The sequence below is a fragment of the Phalacrocorax carbo genome, chromosome 2 (genome assembly GCF_963921805.1).
Source record: "Phalacrocorax carbo chromosome 2, bPhaCar2.1, whole genome shotgun sequence".
NCBI classification, from domain to species: domain Eukaryota; kingdom Metazoa; phylum Chordata; class Aves; order Suliformes; family Phalacrocoracidae; genus Phalacrocorax; species Phalacrocorax carbo.
Window position 1 is genome coordinate 128,637,464 of NC_087514.1, and position 10,400 is coordinate 128,647,863.

General features: G+C 38.5%; 1 protein-coding gene across 4 annotated transcripts in view; it reads left to right on the top strand.

The window, feature by feature from the left end:
• The window catches only part of TBC1D5 (TBC1 domain family member 5), a 323,581-nt gene extending 314,151 nt beyond the window's left edge, over positions 1–9,430 (top strand). For all 4 annotated transcript variants that reach the window (XM_064444307.1, XM_064444304.1, XM_064444309.1 and 1 more), the window contains 2 exons: positions 72–248; positions 6,209–9,430. In XM_064444307.1, the coding sequence (XP_064300377.1) occupies positions 72–248; positions 6,209–6,502 (471 nt within the window). In that variant the 3' untranslated portion in view covers positions 6,503–9,430. The remainder of the gene's footprint in view (positions 1–71; positions 249–6,208) is intronic.
• Positions 9,431–10,400: the final 970 nt, after the last annotated feature.

Below are 10,400 nucleotides of genomic sequence, written 5' to 3' on the forward strand. Positions count from 1 at the left end.
CAAAGCTTTAGAAAACTTAGAATTCCTCCAAATTTCTAATCGATGTTCTTTTCCCTCCCATTCAACAACAGATTAAGGACATCCTGAAAGGTTCCCTGCGTTTCAACCAGAGCCAGCTGGAAGCTGAAGAAAATGAACAAATCACAATAGCCGATGATCATTACTGTTCCAACAGTCAGAACAAGGGGACAGGTGATGTCCTAAAGGGACCTGTTATGACAAAGCAACAGTTCATCACAGGACAACAGGTAAGATAAAATATCTCAAACAGGTCATTGATGGAATTAGGCTGATATTTTTTGAGACTTCCTTTAGCATGTCCAGACATTACATGGGAACACACCAGCTTTCTTGGTGCATATGGAGACATGGTTAAAAGTTTCTCTCTAGCTACTGTCCTTATTTTTATTGTAGCCTTATGCTCTACACACAGATATTTAAGTGTCATGCAGTGTTCGGGGAGCTCCTTCTTTCAGATTGTTGAATTACAGAATCATGTATTAATTTCCTACAAAAACATGTAAAAACTGGAGGTAAATGTTCTCATATCAGTTGATTATTCTCATCGTCCTTGTCCTCCAGAATCCCATTATGTAAGAGCTGATTATCTGCATTGCAGTGTATCCATGGCCAGTGCCAAAAAGGAAATAGCGAGGAGGTTGCTTTTACCTTCTACTCCATTGTATTGACTTTCTCCTTGAATCAGTAAACAATGTTTTCACGTACAAACCATACAGTCACAGGACAAGTTCACACAGAGAAAGAGGTATTTTCCTTTCATGTTAAAAGGTCCCTCTCTGTCTAAGACTCAGTCTGACTCAAATGAGGTCTTAAAAACAAGTATTTTTGTATATGCACATGTCTATATCATTTTCAATATTAGAGTTCTAAAGTCTGCCACCCTGATACTGATACACTTGTATGTGATACAGTGGTATTGACATTGGTGATTATTCTATTCGATGGATAATGCCCATCTCCAAAAACAGAGATTATCAACAGTGGTAGCACTATCACCTCGGATTCTACCTGAGTCTGCAGTTTAACTCTTGACAAATTTAATTAGGAACTAGATGAAATATATATTCATTTTCAAATAATGGCACAGGCTTGTTTTGATTTATTACACACAGTCCTCTTGAGTTGGCACACTCTATGTAAAAAATTGTCTTTAATTGTATTTCAGTATTAGAAGCAATACTGAGATTATTTTTTTTTTACTTAGTAATGGCAGGTTCAAAGAGCAAAGCTTTGCTAGAAAGCTTTTTTTACTTCTTTAGCTGTTGTCTCTCTAATCTCTACTTTCTGCCATAATAAAGGCATAGGTTAAACTGATGGATCGTAGTGGAGTGGTCATATAATGACCTATTTTTGCCCTTTATCTCCCAGCATTTTATACAAAGTATCTTTTGCTTTCTTGCCAAATCAGCCAGTACTACTATTTAAATTATTTTTACTTGGATTTATTCTAGAAACTGGAAGATAAAGTGCTATATAAGATAACAGCTCACTGTATGAGTGCGTGCAGGCCTTACTCATGCAGGAGAAGCCCTTACTTAGATGTTGGTCTAAACCATGTGTGACTGAGCAGAGGCGCTGGGGCATTGCACTTTGAGTGTTGGGAGTGGAGCAGGTGAAGCCTGGTCTGTGCAGGTTTCTTTCCAATGGAAATCTGCAGGATGATATGTAATGAGGTCCCACCACAGGGCGTAGTCAAGGTATACATCCAGCCACAGGAGCTGAGAGGTGTCCATGGGTCCCGCAATTTCTGTGCACTCCATGAGGCTGCTGGTAATCCAACTACGAGCAGCGTGAGTAGAGGTTGTGCAAGCTGAGCTTCTGCAGAGCATTAATGAGGCTTCAGCACTGTATGGTCTACATTTGGAGGTACAGTGCATTCATATGGATTAGTGTCCTCTCCTTTTATCTTCTGGAAGCTCCAGTTATGATAATGAGCAGCAGCACAACAGAATGAAAAAGAAAAAGAAAATATGTGGGTTAGAAATGGCAGTCCAGGAGGACTGTTAGTATCTCAGCGGTCTGTGCTTATTTCCAAGCCCATCATCTTTAACCAAGGTGTCTAATATCAAACAAAAAGAGGAAAGCTTTGGAGCCCTTTTATTAAAGCACAGGAAAATAACACTGCTGAATTTAGTGGGCTGTGACACTCGGCTGTTAATTGATGGGGTCAATTGTTGGCCCAAACTGGGCCACAGCCCAGGCTTTTAGCTCTGCTGAAGAAAATGGGCTGCACTGATGCCCTGGGTCAATCCGGGAGTACTTACTGAGAGCTGCAGGGGGATTAGAAATTCCAACCACTTCTAGATCACTTAATGCAGTTCTTGCTAAAGAAATTCTACTGTATTTACATTTTGTATGACTTTGGTAATGCATGTAATTCTGTTTGATGTGACTTATACTGTAGAGATTTTTCTCTGCTGGAATTATATTTTCTAGGACAGCTGGAAAAGTTACAGGTGTAGCTGTCGTATAATTGAGATTAAAATCTGGTCTTTTGTGCTTGGTTGTTATATAAATATAAATTATTTATCATCTTTACTTTTTCAAAAGTGTTCTTCCTCTTTTTTTCCTCAAAATCCCTTTCTGAAAGGGAGGGTAAGGATACAGCCCTTCTTTGGAAAGGAAAGCTGCAAAATTAAAAATGCAAAAAAAAAAAGAAGATAAAGGCTCAAAGAAATAGAGCATTTTTTTGAATGTTTGGCTTTGGTAGCAGCCTGCAGTTGACAAACAGAAGGCTTCTGTTGCTAAATAATGAATGATAATTAACACATTATCTTGCCTTTATGTCTGTTCAAAGAAGGAGGCAAAATGAGCCGCTGTTCTTCTAAGCTTTGTTGAATTGCATCCTTACAGTTAGTTTTAACTCATTCACAGTATGAAGGCAATTGAAATAAGCCTGCCCTAGTAGCTGATATTCATCAGGAAAAAATGTTTGGAGAAGCCATATGGCATCGGGCGTAAGGTTGTTAACTTTCAAAGCTACTGGAAGTATAATTCTGTCATTTTTCATTTATTCAGTAGTGGCAGCAGATGGGAGAAAACATGGTTCACGTCAGCATGAGTTTCCTGAAACAGAAACAGGCAGAAGAAAAAGGGAGGAGGTATTTTACCTCTGGAAATATCAGTACCAAAATACCAGTGTATGCCAGGGATAGGCAAACATTTACAGGAAGCCCTTTTATAGCATTTTGGAGTCAATGTCTATGCTCTGCTGCTTCTCTGATACTTTGGTGAGCTATAGGTCTCTCTAACTGAAGCAAAAACTGTGGGTAGAATGAAAAGTAGTGTTGCAAAGCACAACAGTAAATGACAGAAACTGGGGTGAGCAGTTTTCTTTCCTTTCCCTTTATTAAAGGGCAGGATGCTTTTTTTAACTGCGCAAGAGCACATTTTTGGAAGCAGAATTTAGGAAATTGCAACACCAGCACAAAATATTTATGATGGAGGGCCCCTGCTGGGGCTCACTGCTAAAGGGGAGACACCCTGTTAGCATCCTTGGGGTGCCAGCAAGGAAAATGCCAACTTCACTGGGCAAGTGTGTCACCAGGTAACATCTGTGTCGCCCTACGCAAGGTGGAGCCATTTCGGATGTGAAGGCTGCGAGGACTGAAATAGTGCGATCCTGATAGCTTGGAATAATAAAATGTATAATTTTGCAATATGAGACTGTACTGCATTCCCTGAGAGGTTTTAAATAGAAGTGTGGAAAGAAGCCAGGTGAATTATGCAACGGTGGTTGTTTAAAGAAATGTATATTTCTGTTGTCCAGGGGGAAAAACAACGTGCTGGAATTTTGCACATGGCATTTAGAGCTCCCACAAAAGCCTCACCTGACCCTGTCTTGTGGCTGCATTGGGTTCCTACAAAACCAGGCGACCACCAACACGGTGGTGGAGCAGAGCCGTGGTTGTGCGCTGCCTGTGTCCTCACCCCCTGGAGGTGGCAGCTGATTGACTGACAGCTCATGAAGACAGCATTTCAAACAGGCCAGATGAAAGCAAAAGGCTAATTAGTAACAAATGGTGTCTCGGCTCAGAAGTGCTTAAATAGTGAAGTATCCCTCCTTGTAGGATAGATTTGTTTGTTTTTAACTTCATGGAAAGTGCTTGAAGTTGTTGACATTTGAACTACCCTGGTTCTGCGCAGATCAGGAAATTTTACATCCGTTTTGATAGCACTCAGCACAGGATAGTTGTTGATATTTTTAAAAGCACTCTGCTTGGTTTGGTATGAATTTTATGAAGTCGTCTGAGGAAAATGAATTAGTATCAAAAACTAATAGAAGTAAATTTCTATCCGTTTGACAACTGTCTTATGTTGGGACCTTTAAAATTGTAACCAATAGTCTGGATTTAAGATGAATGAGAAAGTATTAAAATGGGTTAATTACAAAACAAAATGCTATACCTAGATAATAATATAGTAGTATTATACCTAGATACTATGTAGGTAACACAAAAAAAATTTATAAATTATAAAACCAGGATGTTTTAAAAATTTACCGCAAAGGGAAATATTTGAATCCTCATTCATATAAGTTTTAGAAGGGAACAGCTCACAGTTCTGTATTTCAACATGTTTTCACATTCAGATGATATTTATCTTGTTTGTGACTTTTAACAATTTGGAACTACGTAAATAACAGCCAAAGACTTCCAGCTCCCTCGTTTCATATTACAGTCATTCTTAATCACTGGTGGGTTTTGCTCCCTGAGCTACTCTAGAGTTCCCTTTCAAGAAAGTTCTGCTCTATAATCAGTAATCAGAGCAATAGAAAATCGTTTTCATCTGTTATAATAAATTTGGCAAAATAAGTTTTGCTGGAGGCTATGAATACTGTAACCCAAGTTATGGTTTGCTGATACTTGTGATGACCTCCATACTCCGATTTTATATACTGTGCTGAGGCTCTAACTCATTGAGATTCTTCCTGTTATTCTTCTTTGTTACTGCTTTCTTTTTTTCTCTAATACCTGCAATCTCTCTTTTACCCCAAAGTGAATTTACATTTTTTGTTTGGTGGAAGAGTCACAGCTGAAGGGCTTGTAGTTGACATACGTGTTGACATACACATTTACCCAGCTGCCCCTCTACTTCTCCTTTTTCTCAGTCTCGCATTAATGTAATCAAATATATTGGTTTCTATATCACTCTACTTAAGGATGCTTGTCCCCACAGGCTGCTTGGCAGGTTTCATTATTACGATGGAAATATTTTGTGTGACAGCAACTAAAGAAAGCAGTCATATTCTTGTCAGAGGAGCAGAGTGCTGGATAGCAGTTGAATGCATCTCTTGCAGAAGAAAACAAAGTGTTGTCTATTTGGGCTGCAAGAACCTAATAGGCTGCCAGTTGTCGACAAGTGAGAAATCTCACCCTGCTGTATACGTCAGTCCTCCCTTCTAAATACATATAGCTCTGACTGTTGAAAAGCTGGATTTCTCCTGAATATGGCTAGTTGGAATATAAGATTGCCAGTTTGTAGAGATTTTTCTGGTATGCTGATGTGTAGTCTTGATCTACTACCTGAGTGCACAGGGACACACATTTCCCAGGGTCTAACCAGACAGAAGAAGGATTCCCGGACCCTTGTTTTCTCGTAGAGTTAGGAAACACTCAACGACACTACGCCTAGAAGCCCTGGGAGCCCTGATCTGCCAAACCTGAACTGGTGTATACTAAAACAGGTCTGTGTACGGCTCAGGTTCCGCAAGTCAGGGTTTTACTAGGAAACTTTATATCAAACCCTTCTCCCAACAAGCTCCAAAACGCCATTGTACATGCAAACCAGCAAAAAATTCCTCAGTGCTACTTCATGAATTCCACAGAAAACTGACAGCAGTGAGAATATAATTACTGAAAATCTTCACGACTGTAATGTATGTGTTAGATGACTAGCTGCTGTGATCACTACATGGATGCACTATGATGATGAAAGATGTAAGGCTGTTAAAGCCAATAATGTATTTTTAGAGCATTAGCTTTTATGCTTTTGTAAATAACAAATAAATTATTTCATCCAAAGTTAATACCCACTTTTTTTTTTTTATTTCTTGATTTTGGCGTTTCGGCTTTTGGATAATGATTATTCCTTTATCCCATTCCCATACACTGACAAGCATCATAAACCTCATTAAGTGGTAAAGCTGATACTAACTTTAAGTTCTTTCCGTGCTGTTGTCTCACAGACTACGACTGATTCGAGCACTAGTGAGAGCAAGAGTGCTGATGACTATATTATGGTTTCCAAAGAAGAGGAAGGAAGTAGAAGTGCTGTCCCGGAGCCAGCGCAGTCCCATCAGGCACACAAGGAGGCAGCAGTGAAGCCAGAAGCTCCATCTCGTTCTTCTTTGATGTTCTCTGACCCCCTGATGGGCTCCATTTCAGCCTCCTCCAGCAACCTGAGCTCCAGCCCTGATGACAACAGTAGTAATAACAGCAAAGATTCTGACTTTGCTATTGTCAGCCCACTGGACCTCTAAAGAAACAGGTTGGGAGAGTTTGGGAGGTGGGTCATTACACCTCAGCTGAAATTCCTATGATTCCACGGGCTGGATAGTTCTTTGGATTGGAAGGCCAGAAAATAGACAAAGGTAACCCATTTCAGCTGCCAAAAGCCTAAATTTAAAAAAAAAAAAAAGACCACAAATTTGCAACTCTTCAAAAAGAATAGACACCTTTTAATAACTGCCTTAAATAAAGACCCAGTAAAACCCAGTTCTAATATACAGTTATTCTTAGTTATAGAGTTATGTTACTTAGGAGCTTTGTTACTATAGAACTGTTGCTTTCCCAAAACATAGACTAGTATGTGCTAGGTACCATAATGGATTAGGAAATGTGTAGATACTTGGCATCAGACCCGAAGCAGCAAAGGCAAGCTAGATTTAATATCATCCTTTTACAAAATATGCTTGACTGGGTTTCTGAGTAGGAAGGGGTACTGTTTCTTCAGAGACTGTGATTAGAGAAGCAAGGAATGTATGTCAGAAAGACGAAGAGCATCATCCTGGCAGTAAGCTTGTTCTCAGTTGAGGGATCCTAGTATCTTCGTTTTCATCTGGCAGTAGCCTGAAGTGTGTTCAAGGCAGAGAGGTTCGTGTAGTTGTTCCTCAGCACTGTCTTACAGGAGAATGTGTGACAAATTCCTTGAGAATGGGGACCTATACAACAGAGCCTTATTTCCGTTTGCCTACTTTTTTTCCTCTTGAGAGTTCCCAGTTCACCTCTTTCCCTCACTATATCTGTCTACTTTTACACAAACACACCCGGCATTTTTGTTTTATTGAGATTACCATGGTTAAAAGAGTAGGTGCAAGGGAAATTATAGTATTTCATAGTGTAGACCTGAGCCAGTTGAACTAAAACTAGCTTGAGTATGATAACTTACCAGGGAAGGGTGCAAAGTGAAATGAGATGTTTATAATTAAAAGCACTTTATGTCTTGTTACTATTATCTTCTATAGACTCTGTTTACATATATTGCTATACAATTTCCACATTTCTAGTCAAGAAAAACATACTGGTGCCGCAGCGTTAACCAACAGAAAGTTCTAATTAACTCTAGAACTTGTTCTTCTATGGAAAAGTGTATTTCTTTCCCATCAAGTACATAGTACATCTAATCACAGTTTTTTCGTGTAGTTACAGGGGGGAGGGGTTTGTACTGCTGATCCCTTTAAACTCTGTTGGAATTCACAAAAAGAAACTGGTGGTGAGTGGACGCCTGCTCTTGTAGGACCTACGGAGAACTAGCTTGAGGAGGGAATGCTAGAAAATCCCTCTATAACAACAGCAAAAAAAAATGCATTATTTACTTTTAAAATGCATATACGCTATACCATGCAACAACTTCATAATTGCATGGCAAAGCTTGTGTTTGTATGGAGCTGAGAAATGGTAGTTATTTGCTGCTTAGTTTGTAATTGTACATGGAGTTAAGTACCGTATTCCAAAGGTGAGGTGGCATGTAGTTTGCTGGTCTTAGATTTTACAAGGTCTGTGTCAGTGACTGCAATGAAGAGATAATTGGCATGTAATTACATGGTAGCTGATGTATCCTTACACATTCAAAAGCCGCCGTGTAGTTCTTCTGACATTATTTGTGCCTTGTAAAATGATAAAATGCTAGAATGTTATGAGCAGGCATAGCATCATACATCTCTGTGACAGAGCGATATGAACAGTCAGATGACTGTTTAGATGAAAGATCTGAAAGATCTTAAATGCATAACATTTCGGAGTGGTGTTTATTTTGGTTTAATTTTAAGCTTCATAGAAAATCAGTTTGGAATTCAGCATGCATGCCTGTCTTCAGGTTTATTTTATTTCCCTGAGTTTGCATGAATGCCAGGGGATTAGGTGGCTGTTGATTTATTTAGGTCTTTCAAGCTTTTCTAGCCTTAACCCATTCAGCAAGGCTTGTGCCACACCACCAACAAAGGGGAATCTGTTCAAGAGGTACCTATGGAAAGAGGAAAGAAATATTCTGGGGACAGAGAGGAGAGTTTTATATTCTGTGATACATAAGCCTTCAAAGATTCTAGTACTTTGGCAGGGGAAAATGTTTTTACTTCTTTTTTTATTTTTTTAAGCATCAGTCTTTTGATTTCTGTTCTGGTTGTTTGTTTCAGGGATCACATTGCTATTTTCTTGAACAGTCTCATTGCCAATGGAAGAGTGTGATTTGTACAGTTCTTTTATTTTTATAAGTTAGTTGTATCTTTAATATTGCATATTTTAAAACAGCGCTAAAAGTATATAAAGATTTTGGGAGTTTCTAACAAGTTTTCACTAATCAGTGAATACCGATGAGCTGAGTGCCTGTCATGCCGTGGGATATGATAAAAATCTTCAGAAGCAGAGAGATGATTATACAAATGAGATTGGAGCGAATTCCAGTAAATGAATCTGCTTTGGTTATACCGTGTCCTTCCCCATCTCACATATGTTGTCTCTGATACTTGATCACAGTACGGAGATAGTTAAAATTTTGTATAGTCATTGTCAGAAACTTGTAAGTTAGACAAAATGTCAAGTCATCACCCTGTCTTGCCTTATGTTAATGTATCGAGAAAGAAATTGTCATTTAAAATACAAGATCATTCTTTTTCCCCAAAGATGACCTGCTCATAATGTTCATAAATAACAATAATCAGAAAAAATATGTGCATTGCAAGTTACTGATGAAAACTAATATGGGTTTAAGATATGTAACTGAGACTGTTGTACTCTATCTCACATCTGTAATTTACGACTGTTTAAAGTCTCTTGCATGTCATGTCAGTTGTATGTACTGCAGAAAGGCAATATCTTATTTTGACTGGGTATTCATTTAGTTGTGGAACTTTGTATCTTTACTCTGGAAGAATATCTAGCCCGCTTTATTAAAGAAAGAATTAACAAATTTTCTGGGCTGTGCTTGTGCTGTTTTCTCAAAAAGGAGGGAAAGCTTTTTGACTACGATACTGGAAGTATGATTTCTAAGAACAAGGGTGATTAAAAACTTTAACACTATCTTATTATCTATATAAGCACAAAGATTATTAATATTTTAATCAGATTTTCTGTATACGATCCAGGGTATAAAACTGCTTGTCATTTATCTCACCCAAACAACATAGAACATTTCCTATTTTACCATGTTTATTGAATCTGAAAATAACAAATCAGAATTTAACATGGTAAAACTTTTCTGCAATTTCACAAAACTTGGTATAGTTGTATCATTGTGTCTCAGTCACAGTCCCAGTATCTGTACTATACTTTTCTGAATCTCAGTACTTTATTTCACGTTCTTAACTGTTTCCTGTGATTCTCCAGTATGTTCCCCTCATTAGATGGCACTGAGGCAGCTATTTAAAGGATTACATTTCAGATTTAAGGTGTACCTGTGCCTGGCAGTTACGATGTTATCTGTTCAAATACGGACACAGCAATCCTGACGTGAAGAGATTTCCGAGTTCTGGGTGTCAGCCCTTAAATAATACTTTTGATTTTGTGCTGCATGTGTTGGTCTTGAGTGAATGTCTGTGATGGTTTATTAGACTTGGAAAGGTGCAATTTCATAAAATAAACTTCATTTGGCTACGGAATAGTAATTACACTGTCTCATAATCTGTGCTGTTCTTTTAAGAGTGATTATGTACAGTCTCTGCATTAGTGTTTCCTGTGTCACTGAATCTGCTAAACTCCCACTTTAGTAGCTACCTAAATTTAGAGATGAAAGAGCATGAAAGAAGGTCATCACAGAAACAGCAACTTGAAACATGCGCATAGGCAACTTGTTTGTGTGCTGCTTACAATACATTTAACTGCTAAAATGGTGAGGGAGTTTTTAGATACGTGGGAGGATCCTGCAAGAGGCAAAGTGCATAACCC